The sequence below is a fragment of the Alternaria postmessia genome (genome assembly GCF_024291825.1).
Source record: "Alternaria postmessia strain BMP 2775 chromosome Unknown scaffold_10, whole genome shotgun sequence".
Classification (NCBI taxonomy): Eukaryota; Fungi; Ascomycota; class Dothideomycetes; order Pleosporales; family Pleosporaceae; genus Alternaria; species Alternaria postmessia.
Genome location: NW_026260083.1, coordinates 189,902 through 203,595, shown reverse-complemented (window position 1 = coordinate 203,595; position 13,694 = coordinate 189,902). Strand labels below are relative to the sequence as shown.

Below are 13,694 nucleotides of genomic sequence, written 5' to 3'. Positions count from 1 at the left end.
GGACAGTGAAATCTTGATATGAACAGCATTCTAGGGCGTTGTAACAAGATAGACATGTTCTTCTAGAATTTGTAATGCGATGAATGGGGTTCCGCGATTTGAGATTTACGAGTCGCCTGTCCTTGGCGGAATGCATGTACTGTTTGTTTGCACTAAGTCGCTGACTCCTGGTGATGTCAGTGCGTTATCGATAAGAACTGTCGCGAATTTGACTGTTGGTTGCGACTCCTGCACCACAGCCCTCACCACGCGACAATACTTGTTTGATACCCAGTCCTTCTTTCCTTGCTTTGATTGAAAATGCCTCGCGACCCGCTGATCGGCCTCGTGGGCAAGCCGTCGTCCGGCAAGTCGACAACTCTAAACAGGTGCGCAGTGCCCCGCCATCCCTCCTCCTCCTTGGTGAATCTTTCTGAGATGTGTTCCATGGCAGTTTGACAGATGCTACCTCCAAAGTCGGTCCGTACACGTATGAACATATTGGAAGCTGTATAGGCTGATGATAAGTAGGTAACTTTCCGTAAGTCGTCCCTCTCCAACCGGCTGCATGCGACGGCGCAGCGCGTACCGCTTTACTATTCTACCGCTCCTATCGCAATCATCGTACCGTCAGCTCCTAACCCGACGTGTCCAGATTCACGACTATCGATCCCCAGCGCGCCATTGGCTACCTCCAAATCGAATGCCCCTGCGCGCGCCTCAACCTTGCCGACCGCTGCAAGCCCAACTATGGTGGCTGCGTCCAAGGACGGCGATCCGTCCCTATAGAACTTCTTGATGTCGCCGGTCTTGTTCCAGGCGCACATATGGGAAAAGGTCTCGGGAACAGGTTTTTGGACGACTTGCGACACGCAGATGCGCTGGTACACGTAGTTGATGTAAGCGGGACAACCGACGCAGAGGGCAAGGCGACAAGAGGCTACGATCCAAGTCAGGATATTGTTTGGCTGAGGAGTGAGATTGTGAGATGGATACAAGGCAACCTCATGGAGAAGTGGGGCAGCATCAAGAGGAGGCATGTCGCTATCAAAGCTACGGCGGTCGAGACACTACAGAACCAATTCTCGGGGTACGGGTCAACGTCCAGTGTCGTCGCGCGCTGCCTCGATCGTCTTGCCCTCAAGGAACCACTACAAGACTGGTCTGACGAGACCATCGAACGAGTGGTAAACGCCTTCACCGACGAGAAATTTCCTACCGTTATCGCCCTCAACAAGATTGATCATCCCGATGCCGACAAGAACATAGCCAAGATTGCGAAAACCGCAGACCCGAAGAGTATAGTGCTGTGCAGTGCCATATCCGAAGTATTCCTAAGGAAGCTGGCAAAACAAGGCTTTATCAAATACACAGAAGGCAGTGAGTTCGTCGACACAAGAGAAGACTTGATCGAGCAGGGCGACCCTGATGGAGGCGGACTGAAAGAGCTGGACGAGAAGCTCACGACACGTATTGAGAACCTGAAAGATATGGTTCTTTACCGATTCGGTAGTACAGGCGTCGTACAAGTCCTGTCTCGGGCAGCTGAACTCCTTGGTCTAGTTCCAGTCTTCCCAGTTCGGAATATACATACGTATACTAGCGGAAGTGCGAGCTCAACGGCTGTATTCAGGGATTGTGTACTTGTTAAGAAGGGAAGCACGGTGGGTGATGTGTACCGGAAGGTCATGGGTGATGCACCCATGGCATATGTGGAAACCGAGGGCGGGAGAAGAGTTGCAGAAGACGATGTTGTTGCTGTAGGAAAGAACGATGTGAGTACATGCTGAAAGTGAAAGTGAATATCTGGCTAACAATGGGTAGATTTTGAGCTTCAAGGTTGGAAGAGCATAATACAGCCTTGGTGTTAAAAATAAACCTTAGACAATACTGAACTCGAATACCACAACTCTCAACGCAGCTTGCCAGAATTCATGGCATCCTAGCTGAACAACGTGGGATTCGAAACTTCAGCAAACACTTCAGGGACTTACTATCGATCTTTCGATTGCATTATTGAACGTGTTCGTATCCTTGCAGAGCCATGAAAGCCAATAAATTCACTCCTCATCTTCCCGCTCTAACGCATACAACTCCTTTGGCCTTCCTCCACCATCACAACTAGAGAATTTCCACCACGTCCAGTGGACACTACCGGCTACATTGACCAGCCCCCATCTCACCGGCGCCGGCATCGGAGGCCAGTTTGCCCATCTGCCGTCCTCAAATGTAGCATCCAGGTTCATTAGGAAGAATGGTACGACATCAAAAGTTCCTGCTTTAGTAACAGTCTTCTTACCCCATGCTTTGAAAACAGTCGCGGCGAGTTCTGCTTCTGGGGTGTTTGGTGCTGGAGCGGAGGGGTGGTCTGCGAAAGCAGCTATTGTGCTGATCTCGTGGTGGAAGTGATGCATGAAGGCGGTTTGAAACGAGTCCATAATGCTTACAAGCTCTTTTCCGTTGAAATACTGCGGGGAAGAGAGGGAATTCAGGTAGGTGTTGTAGCTTGCTAGGCCGCTAAGAAAAGATTCTACGTCGGTCTTATGTTAGATGTTGACCCCATAGCAACTGAAAGAAGAAGAAGAAGGTGTTATTACCGTGTTCTTCATGTGTCTCTTTCCAGATATCTTTGGATCTTAACATGTCTTCTACCTTGGGGAACAACTCCGCTTCCTCATCGTCGTGGTGGCTCTTGATGAAGCGATACCATGTTTGTGCGTACCCGACGAACGCTGTTTTATCTACTTCTCGAACATGAGGAGCTTGCAGATATATAGTGTTGTACCCTCGCAGTATGGCGTTGTGGATGTGTGCCATGTGCGTTGCTCCGGTTGTAAAGATGCCGTCCTGAGTATTAAATTAGCATGTTCCAGTGAGAATGCTACGCGCGAAATACCTTGTTCGTCCCAAACTGCGGCGTTGCGATTAGCTTACAAGGACCCTCGGCCCACGATATGTTAGCGGAACTAGTCATGGGCGAAGAGATAAAGAACTGAATGGATATGGCAAGGGTTAGGAGTAAGAAGAAAGTGATGGTGGTAACGCTGGGCATTGTGACAGCCACCAGTATCTTACTATCCAGTGCGATTCCATCGTTCTAATGTACTTATTAGATTGCATGTTCAAAGATTAAAAAAAAGTGGTGTGTTCTCGGACATCGTGCGTGGTGGTGTGAGAGTAAGGCGACTCGTCCTTTCTCCGATTGGTTTAGCGGGTCGGTGAGAACAGCAGATTTGCAGAACGTCGTTGTCTTTCAATTACAACCTGACATATTGAAACCCTTTGACACATGAGCAGCATCAAGAAACTATTGTTTCATGCCCATCTAACTAGTCCATCGATGAGTACCTGCAATGCGATGCTGTCCCCACACAATCCCGCCACGATGCTGACGTTGATACCTAGCATGCTATCTCCAACTAAGAACATATCATTCCTTACATCAGTCCCTCTTAGTGGGTCGTACACCTCGTCTGGTATTCTTCTCTTCACGGCTTGGGGCCAGGTACCACTGGTCTGACCATCCTGTGGTGGGGTAAAGTTGGGAATCGCTTTACACCAGTAGTGACACGTCGATCGGTTGAAGCCAAATGCTACTGGAAAGCTCAAGGAGTGCGCATATGCTGCTGATTGGACGCGCAGCATTACAGCGCCCCAGAATTCTGTGACATGATCTGGTATACGTAGCTCGTGGGTGGTTTCATCCCAGGCATTTCGAGGTGTAACGCTGATTATACGAACATTAGGTGTGGCCTGGTTAGAAACTCGACGACGAATATGGAAGCTCTTGAACTCAGTGGTCGTGAAGTCAGGTGGTATAGAAGGTTTCTGTCGTACGTAGATGGTATGAAGTTTTCCAGTAGGCCAGTCATCGATGGGAACTAGAGCACCAGCATCGACGCGTGCGTATTGCATCCCTCCATCTAAGCACTTTAGTGTGATAGCTAGGCGCTGGTTCAGCTGGTTGCTTGAGCGAATCATGGCTAGCACACGGCTCTTGTCTTGATCAGGTAAAAATTCGAACTGCACACGTAACCCGATTGGCGTGAACCCAATGGGGAATGTAGAGACGACATTCTCGTGCTCTACAGAACGGCAGTGCTGGAATTCCTCAGGATGGCGCGCAAGTAATCCTCGGTACGTTGAATGCTCGGATGTCGTTGCGCACCAGGCAAATAAAGAGTAGTCGTCAGTAGTCCTTAGTATCTCTTCTTGTAAGCGAATGAAAGCCTTACTACCCTCTCCATAAAGCAATGGCATATGAATGTCGAAGATGCCCAACAAACACTAGATATTCGTATACAAAATCAGTGCGTGTCTAACTTGCACTTTGCATAGAGACACTCACATATGCTACATCCTCTATACGTGTGCTTTGCCGATGTGCCGCCCATGACATTCTCTCCGCGATTGAGACTTCGCTAAGTAAATTTCTGTCATCAAGCACACGAACTGGAATACCTGTGGCGTCGGATAACTCTTCCAAAAATTCAACTTTTTCGCCCATCAAGGTCCAATCCTGGAAGTAGAAGCGACATACAATTGGTGCTATCAGCTCCTGTAAAGTCCAACCACGACGTGCCCATCGGCAACCTTTGAGAGATGCTCTTGCGATCTCGGAGGCAGTCGTATAATTACCTGAGCGTGGTTTGGGGATGTCACCCAGATAGACGATGCAAACTTCGGCGTCTCTGTACCATCGATACATGGAGTTGATGGCTTCTTGGAGCTCTGCACTTGATGTCTTGTCAATGCAGCACCTAATATCAACGTATAAAGTCAGCCTATGTTTCACATGCTGTTGATGTGAGGAAATCAACGTACGTATCCACCCAGAGATAGTTACAGCCCAAGCCCTGTGCTTGCTCAGCTGCGTTCAATATCTTGCTGTAGCCGACCCGCTTCAGGAGATCCTCTTCTGATAAGCCTCCGGGTCCTGAGCTGCCTCGAATCATCAACTCCAGAGCTAGCATGAGTGTGTTATGCGCATCTTGAGTAGATGCTAGGTTAGGAGAAGCGGAAATTGCTCGAGCTTTACTAATCCAAACGAATTCTTGGTAGTTGACCTCATCCGAGCCCCAGGTATGGGAAAGGATGGCGTACTTGGGAATAGCATCGTCGTTGAACCACTGGAGTTCGAGTGTTCTAACATTGATGAGTCGCATAGCAGACGCGTCGCGACGTGTCGGCGTGCGTAGTCATTGGTGTAGGATCAACAAGCGGGGTGCCTAAAACTGAGCCAATGACGCCGATCTATTCGTGTCAGCAGGCTAAGCTTTGCGCTAAACCCAGTCAAGGCTCACATACGAAGATGTTCGTATCCCATGTTCCCACCATATTCAAGGGAGAAGCTGAATATCCCTTGAGAACCTCTTCCTTTAGCCTACTCCAGCACGCTATATGTTGTGTGCTGTAGAAGAGCTCGCTAAAGGAGGTTTAGTTTCTTTCGTATGAAAGGTGCTCCAAGAGGTTTCCCCAATTGGTGAAGACAATATAAATTTACATGTCATCGTCGGCTTTAAATGTTCACGGCATTCAGGATCAATGATGCTACAGCAAGAGAATACATGGCATGTCATCCTAATTGCGAGGAGAAGACGTGGTGCGGGGAGGCAAATGCGGGCATGTTCTGCCTCGGAGACCGAAATCAAGTTCCTTGCCGTCCCGCGCGTCGGGATGGCGTTGCATATATTGCATATCTGTCGTACCACTAGTGACTGATATGCCAGATAGAACTGAGTGCAGAATTGAGGTCATCACATTTACAGGCAATATCCAGCGAAGTGGTTGTAGCAGAGTGTAGTATTTGCTAATGAAATAACTTAGAGGTGGGGAAGATACGACTATGTGTACATATGGGTAATGAAAAATTCAATGAATGTAGACTCTGAACCATCTCGAACCAGATCCCTGAAATTACAAATGTTGAAAAGCGCACGCCTCCTGGGTGCGTCACTGATACGTGTCGCATGATGATCATCCACCTCCTAGTGTTCGCCGTATCTATTCGCTCACCGCACTCATTCCTTGTCTCCCATGCGCATGCAAACTGCGTCATGAAAGTACGCTCTCCGAGGTACTGAAGATGGGCGAGTGTAGGCCAAGGGTGCAGCCACTGGCGGCTAGACTTGGTCGGTGGCATCTTCACGCGAGAAGCCGAATTTACGGTCGACTCGGATGCAGTTTTCGTCGATGCTTTTGTTGTGAATATGCGAGGTTGGGGTGGTGATAAGACTCTCGTGATCCTTACTCTTCATGTCCGACCATGAACTCATCTGACGGCTCTTTTCGCAAACAGTTGAGCTTTCACTGAGGGTTGAGGGTGCAGATTTGTCGTGGAAGTCGCTCCTGATCAGCCGTTGGTGAGCATCGGGTCCTCTCGTGGCAAGATTCTGGTCGTTGACGACGCCAGCCCAGATGGCGGAGAATGGAAGGAAGATGCATATCATCGTGAGAACATGGGCGACGATCTCAGGGAGAATGTTTGCGAACTGAAGAGACGCAAAGATGGCTACAAGTGTGTCAGATATGTTTCAAGACTCAAGCTCGCATGGGCAAATGTACCTGGTACGAACATGGTCTGGCAGCCCATGATGAAAACAATCTGCATTGGTCCAAACTGTGGCATATTGAGACGACGCCTCTGAATGATAGCGTGGCCTAGTTTGTACGTAAAAACGCAGCTGAACATCCAGATGGACACAGCTTGTAGGATGTAAGAGACCGCAATTAAGACCAAGATGGAGTCGGTATCCAAAACATTCAGAGTCAATTTGGTGCTCAGATAGACGGCAGCAAGTCTGAATCCAAGCGCAATGCAGGCCATGACAGTGGTTGTACCCATGATGATGCTGCGTTGTAGAGGCGGTGTGGTGACGCAAACGATCCAGACTTGGAGACTGAGTGACATGAAGACGAGGATAGTAACGATAACACCAAAAATGTTGATGGTGATGAAGCTAGCAAAGTCTGCGCTGGTCAAACGACTTCGATTTCCAGATAAGACGGTGTAAGGGTCGTAGAAGTTACCGGTGACCCAAGTACAGAACAGCAGGCAGCGGATGGTGTTGGTGAGCAGACAGGCAGCGTTGAGGAAGAAGATGAAGGACTTGCGTTTCTCAGCCTTGGTCAGAAGGAGGAGAACGACCAAGAGCATGAGTGATACACCAAAACCTGTCCCGTAGCTGATAGCGAGACGAAAGCCGTAGATGCGATAGTCATCGAGCGACTTCATGTTCACCGGCACGGCTAACCATTCGCCGTAGCCATCTGATACAGCAAGAGTGAAATTCTGGTTCCATGGATCGAAGTTAGGAGGAACCTGGATGCTCTGTGCAATTCCGTCCATGGCAGTTTGTGTTATCGGGAGTTTGCGGATTGCTTGGGATAGCGGTGTCTGGTTGCAGGTCCAAATAGAAGCCGCCTGAGGTAATAAATTGGAAGAAAGGTAGGATGAAGTAGAGTTTGAGAAAAGAGCGAAGGAGCTCAGTAGTGAGGAAGATCGAAGCTTTATCGTGTAGCGGGTCGGGATATAATAGCTAGAGGACAGGGTTGCTTCTGCAATGGAGATTGTTGCTAGACATGGTCGTCGACAAAGTGACTGGGAGTGATGGCTTTCGGATCCCGAGCGGATAATAGCAACCGCAGCGACAGCGTGCGATTGTTTCGATATCTCGACTTATGACTATAGCTAGCTGGAAAAAGGTGAAGATGAAGTCTCAGAGTTACTTGACGCCCTTACTATTGTTCCGCGGTTCCTTCACCTGGATGCATCTGGGTACTCGCTTCGGCCCGGTGAAGCTTAACCAATGCTTGCGGTTGTCACTCTCCTCCTGTCTTGCAACGGGTTACAGAGTCGCTCAAAGTAAAGCGCAGATCTATTAGATGCATTGTTTGTGGTGTGGGACGAGGTTGTGATCAGATAGCGCGAATTCCTTACTATTGTTCTTCGACTACGGCCGCCTGAGCTTTGAGACCTTTGGGTACCGGTGTACAGGGACCAATTGCACATAGCATGGACGGTGGCCAAATTGCATAGCACAACATGCGGGTATGCAACCATAGCACCACATCATTCACATCCAACCCCTTGCTGTAGGATGGACGAGGCAAAGCCGTTCCTGCTTCGGAGGAACAGGTTGGCGGCAGTCGCAACGAATCGACATATAGCCCCACTTATTATGCACGTCACCGTTAGCTCACTAGCAGCCCCGACCTCCACCAGACAAACGTGACCTCGCGTTGACTTTGACATACGCGATCTAACATCCGCCACGACGCGTCAAACGACTCAGAATGTGGACGCTGGTTAGTCGTGTGCCTGTACGTACTAATTGTGAGACATGTACTGACTTCGTATACCGAACTTTAGGTCTCTTCACACACGGCGGCAGCGCCAGGCATGAGTCAATTTCACCTGCCAGAAGAGGGCGTGGCACACATCGTCTTAGCTCTTGCATCCAAACACCCTTCCGTGGTACGCGACCCGCCATTGCCGGGTCTCTTTCGTGAGCTTGGCCGCATCGGTATGTCTTCTACATGAGCTTTGGTATGAGGCGCAATCTCTTACCGTTATAGTTGTCGGGCTCTTTGGAGTCAAAGTAGAAGCCATCACAGACACAGTAACTATCTTGCCTTTCCAACCGCACACGAAAAGCTCATCGATTGCCCATTTTCAATTACAACCACCAAGTGACGGACGCTCAGAAGCAATCTTCCTGCGCCATGGCGATGTGTTGGGATTTTCAACAGCTGAAACTAATCTCGTTTGTCATTGGACAGACTCGGAGGTTCAGGTCAACTCGTCAGCTGCAGCGAATGTGAACGGTGTCGCTGAAATACACGAGGAAGATACCGAAGATGAAGATTCGAAGGAGCCCGTTGTTGATGTAACGTCACTAAAGCAGACGCAGCCGCAGCCTCAAGCGACGCCTCAGCTCTCGAATCAAAGATCGATTACTATCGTTAAAGAAACCCCAACTACGGATCGTGTAGATCATACGCCTGCGTTTCGTGATGCAAACTTCAATCCGCCAGACTTCGCCAGCGACGTCAACAAGCTAGCCAAGTATACGCCTAATATCTCGAAGGACCCCGAAGCGGAGCCAGAGCAAGAAGCAGCGGCCTTCTCGACAGCCCGGACCAGTGAATTGCAGGACCGTGCGCAGTTAAACCTGCTCTCGAGTGCTAGAGTATCTTCGCCACAAGTACAGATTCCAGCCAGATTATCCAAGAAGCGCACACTTCCCACATCACAGGAAGAGGCACCAGAAGCCGACAATGAAGCACTTGCTGGGCCTAGTAAGCGCGCAAAGACAGCTGACAGTGATACCGAAGACAGTCGGTTGAGCAATGTCGACGTTGCTAAGGAAGATTTGTCAACGATGCCGCCGCGAGCGCAGAAAAGTTCGCAACGATTTACATCTACAACAACAGAAGACTATGACGGCCCAACGCCCCGTGTAGCTTGTAGCAACTCCACCATTACAAAGACAAGCCAGGTTGCGAAGTTCTTGAAGAAGCAAGGTGGGGTATATGTGGAAAATCTAACGGATGAGTTTAATCTTCTATGGTGAGCACTTTCTCTACGGTCGTATCACTCTACTAATACGTCGAAGTGTAAGAGATGGTGATCTCCAGAAAACAACAAAAGTACTATATGCTATTGCTTGCGGTATTCCCATCGTTACCGATCAGTGGCTGTATGAGTCTGCGTCAGCCAAGCGCCTCCTCGCCGTTTCTGCTTTCAAGCCATCCACTCCTAAGCAGGAGGAGGAGTGGAAGCTGAAACTTGACGACGTCCTCGGGAAACCACAAGCTCCTTTCATGGAATACAGTATTCACTTCACAAGAAGCCTTAAGGCGAAATACGCGTCTTTCTCCGAGATCGAGGTGGTAGGCAAAGCCGCGGGCGCGAAGAATGTAATCATTGGTGCGGCGAAGGTGAAGAGGACGGGAAGCAGCATTGTCCTCGCAGACGACAGAGACGACGCAGAAGCCCACAAATTGATGAAAGATGGAGTAACGTGCTATACGAAAGACTTCTTCACTTTCAGTATCCTGCGGGGTGTCCTCGACCTCGAGAGCAACGAGTTCAGGATTGAAGGGGTCGTCGAGGCCGCCGAGACACCTTTGAAGGAGCCAAAGAAGAAGCGAGCCCGGAAGAGCACCTAGGCACACATTGAGCAGGCCCTGGTGAGGATCGGACGACCACATATGACGTTCATACGACATCTTTTACTGCATAGCGAGCTGAGCAAGTGCTCATTGGCGTTACAAAAAGGGGGTAAATGCATTTTCTACTATACTATACCCCAGTTCACAATCACGAAGGCGCAACTTGATCAATTCATTTGTATCATCATCGCATCGTCCATCCTGGAGTTCCTGCTGTTCTATGCTCGGGTAAGCGAGTCAGACCCACATCGTCCCCCACAACGCACACATGTCTACATCGCCAGTTTCACTGTTCTCGCCATGTGTATGTGTATTTTGTCACAAGTCATATAGAGTGTAATTTTCCAGTTTTTCATCGAAAAGCGCATAGCAAGTGTGGCGCATTTCAAAATCCTCTGTGGCGCAATTGGCTAGCGCGTCTGACTGTTACAGCTTGCAGTAGCGAATCAGGAGGTTGGAAGTTCGAGCCTTCCCGGAGGAGGATTATTTTTGCATCTCGACGTCAATCGAAGAGCGGTTGTGGGGAGAGACGGCGTTCTTTTTGTCAGCGTGGCAGCAAAAAGACCCGAAGTGTCAGAGTCCCCTCTGACGCTAACAAGTAGAAAGAACATTGAATAACGCTGGATAGGGACAAACTAGAATGTCGCGTTCGTATACCTATCATCAACGTTCATCAAACACAAGCACAAGCTTACTGGCTCAACAATTTGGAGAGCGTCAGCAAGTTATTCCAATAACACAAGCTTGATAGAGATATAGTATATCAGCTGAAGACGTTTCTTCATTGCAGCGACTAACATGTCTACATCGTATTCCATGATGCAGATTCAAAAACTTATAAACACGCACCACTTCACCTCTTCTTGTTCCTTTTGGCGGCCCGCTTTTCACCCCTGACATCCTTCTTCAATCGAGCGTCAACCATCTTATATTTACCCTTGGTACCCTTGGGCCTGTTCTTGATACCCTTGTTACCACCCTTGGCCACGATAACACTGACCTTCTGCTTAGGCTTCTTCTTCGCAGCTCTCGACATCAACCGAGCAATACTTTGTGCCTTCTCCTTCTCCGTCATACCCTCTTCGTCCGCTAGTAACGCGGATTTCTTCTTGAGCTTCTCCATGCGTTGGGCAGCCTTGAACTTCTTGCGAGCTTGCGCTTCGCGGACCTTCTTGATTGGCCGGGCGTTCAAAGCGCGAAGCTTCTCTTTGATGGCGGTAGCTGCTGCAGCAGTGGTGGGACGTTGGAGTTTGGAGTGCTTGTTTTCGTCGTCGAGGAACCAATCTGGTAGGCCTTCAACGTCGCGGAGGGAGTAACGATTGAAGGACTCGTCAAGGAGATCGTACTTGGTTTTCTGACCTGTGGCCATCTGGTGAGCGAGGGTCATGGCCTCAGCTGTAATGATGTCAATATCGGGTTTGCCGTTCTTCATGGGCACGTTGTCTTGCTCCCATTGAGATTCGTCGCGCTTGACTTCTTCGATCTTGTCCTCTTCGTCTGAGGATTCGTCGTCCAAGGCTGGCTTTGGTTGAGAGGTCTTGGTGCTCGTCCGTATGCTCAGTCCTGTCTCAGCCGCGGGCGCGGGTGTGGCGCTTTCATCCTTCATCTCGGTGTCATGTTCGACGTCGATACCGCTGTCGTCATCTTCCTCCAGATCCTCGAGTCCATCAATGCCTTTGAAGATGTCCTGGTCAAAGAATCGTGCTGCGCGCTTTGTGAGACCTGTCTTTGGCTGCTCCTCGTTATCAAGATCGGTGATCAGTCCTTTGGGCCCTTCCTCCTCGTCATCGCTCCAATCACTGTCAGCGTCCTGTACGAGTTCCTCGTCGTCACTTTGCTCCTTGTCCTCATCAGAGAATCCGTTCCACTCTCCATCGTCGTCCTGTTTCCTCGCGCGCTTGGCTCTGTACTTGGCGTCTCGTGCTGATCTCTGCTCGACGTAATCGCCGTACATGGAGTCGAGCTCTCGCTCCAGACGATCCTCTTCGTCGTCAGTCTCAGGCTCCTCTTCAATCTCTTCTGGCTGCTCGCGTTCAACGACTTGAGCCATCTTGCCCTTGGCGATCTTGTTGAGAGCGCCGGCTTTGTCTACAGCCTTCAGGGCGAACATGGAATCCTCGCCTGTTGGTCCAGCCTGTTCCAAACCAATCTCGAAAGGTGTGGCCATGTTCATCTGCAAACGAGTGATCTCTTTTTGCTTGCGCTCATTTTCAGCTCGGCGCTGCTTCTTCCTCGCCTTGGAGTCCTTCTCCTTCAGTCGCTCCAGCTCTTCCTGGATTTGCATCTCTTCGTCCATTGACTCAATCTCCGCGACCTCGTCGCCTTCTTGCGCTTCTTTGGCCTTTTCTTCTTCTTGAGCCTTTGTCTTCTTAGTGGCAAAACCAAAGATCTCGCGTACCCTCAGTCGCCAGCGAAGAAGGCGCTTGAAGTCAGCCCGACCTAGTACCTTGAGATCGGCACAGCAATCCCTGATCTCCTTTGTTGTTTCCGGCAGCTTGTCGATGGTTGCGACGGCGATGTCGCCGTTTGGCTTTTGTTCAAAACTGAGCTTGTTCAGACCACCCAGTATGGCGATGGGGTCGGTTGTCTGAATGAAGTCGGATACAGGTGCCTCTTTGAACTGGGTCCAGTCTCCCTCCTCGTAACCCTCACGCTTCCTCTTCTTGACTTCGGGCTTGAAGACCTTGGCTTCGTTGTTAGGCGTAGGGTCCGAGAGTTCGGCGAAGACACTGCGAGCGTCAAGGAACTTGGGGTCGAGGTGCTTGGGGGCTTTGTAGCCGCGGCAGACGACGAAGATTTCGGCGGAGACGTTTCGGGAGGAGGGAGGCTTGGTTGCTTCGACCTTGGCGAACAACTGATTGAAGACCCAGAGAAGTGAGTTGTAGTCCTTGGATCTGAAAATCTTGGTTACGAAAGTTCCTCCTTCGACCAAGAATTCTGTAGCCAATTTCATGGATTGCAAGACAAGCTCGGCCTGGGTAAAGGCATCCTGCACCCACGCAGTTCCGACGTTGGGTGCACCATCGTGGAGTACCGTGTCACACTTGAGATGCTTGAGATGTTGGCGCAGCGTCGCCCGGCATTTGTCTGTAGTAATATCGCTCTGGAAGGTGATGCATCGTGGGATAGGCTTGATTGGGGCGAGATCGACACCGACAATGAGGGAGTTCGCGGGCATAACCTGGGGTCTTTAGTACGTAGGCGCATGGTGTTGAGCACAGCGAAATACCTCTGAAGCGACCTGACACCATGATCCGGGCGCAGCGCAAAGGTCAATCAAGACCTTGCTCTTCTCGAGGAAGTTGTACTTTTTGTTCAGTTGGATCAACTTGAAGGCGGCACGGGCACGGTAGCCCTTCTCCTTGGCGAGCTTGTACCATTTGTCGAGACGACCTTTTCCGTGCTGTTGCGGGATTAGCTGCTGTCGCACGTGTTATTCCCATGTTTGCGCACCTTCTTTTGGATCGCCATTGTTGCGGTTCGGCGTCGTGGTCCTGCGGGCAAAAGTTCGCGCTACAAATTTCAGGAAGGCCGACAAT

General features: G+C 50.0%; 5 protein-coding genes and 1 non-coding gene across 6 annotated transcripts; 3 read left to right on the top strand and 3 right to left on the bottom strand.

Annotated features, from left to right (window-relative positions):
- Positions 1-300: 300 nt before the first annotated feature.
- On the top strand, positions 301-1,833 carry J4E82_002526 (uncharacterized protein; the record flags this gene model as incomplete). Its single annotated transcript, XM_051728825.1, has 4 exons — positions 301-368; positions 434-463; positions 635-1,754; positions 1,804-1,833. 4 exons carry the CDS (start codon positions 301-303, stop codon positions 1,831-1,833), a joined length of 1,248 nt encoding a protein of 415 aa, XP_051591343.1.
- Positions 1,834-2,039: 206 nt separating this feature from the next.
- On the bottom strand, positions 2,040-5,144 carry J4E82_002525 (uncharacterized protein; the record flags this gene model as incomplete). Its single annotated transcript, XM_051728824.1, has 6 exons — positions 2,040-2,509; positions 2,577-2,826; positions 2,876-2,890; positions 3,421-4,266; positions 4,328-4,739; positions 4,804-5,144. The coding sequence occupies 6 exons, from the start codon at positions 5,142-5,144 to the stop codon at positions 2,040-2,042; spliced, it is 2,334 nt and encodes a 777-aa protein (XP_051591342.1).
- A 957-nt stretch (positions 5,145-6,101) lies between these two features.
- Positions 6,102-7,327, bottom strand: J4E82_002524 (uncharacterized protein; the record flags this gene model as incomplete). The annotated part of the gene is made up of 2 exons (XM_051728823.1): positions 6,102-6,490; positions 6,544-7,327. 2 exons carry the CDS (start codon positions 7,325-7,327, stop codon positions 6,102-6,104), a joined length of 1,173 nt encoding a protein of 390 aa, XP_051591341.1.
- A 947-nt stretch (positions 7,328-8,274) lies between these two features.
- On the top strand, positions 8,275-10,152 carry J4E82_002523 (uncharacterized protein; the record flags this gene model as incomplete). The annotated part of the gene is made up of 4 exons (XM_051728822.1): positions 8,275-8,286; positions 8,351-8,504; positions 8,557-9,550; positions 9,597-10,152. The coding sequence occupies 4 exons, from the start codon at positions 8,275-8,277 to the stop codon at positions 10,150-10,152; spliced, it is 1,716 nt and encodes a 571-aa protein (XP_051591340.1).
- A 394-nt stretch (positions 10,153-10,546) lies between these two features.
- Positions 10,547-10,636, top strand: J4E82_002522. The gene has a single exon. It is a non-coding gene; the product is annotated as a tRNA-Asn (tRNA).
- A 372-nt stretch (positions 10,637-11,008) lies between these two features.
- SPB1 (AdoMet-dependent rRNA methyltransferase spb1) lies at positions 11,009-13,626 on the bottom strand (the record flags this gene model as incomplete). Its single annotated transcript, XM_051728821.1, has 3 exons — positions 11,009-13,336; positions 13,385-13,558; positions 13,609-13,626. The coding sequence occupies 3 exons, from the start codon at positions 13,624-13,626 to the stop codon at positions 11,009-11,011; spliced, it is 2,520 nt and encodes an 839-aa protein (XP_051591339.1).
- Between the last annotated feature and the right edge of the window lie 68 nt (positions 13,627-13,694).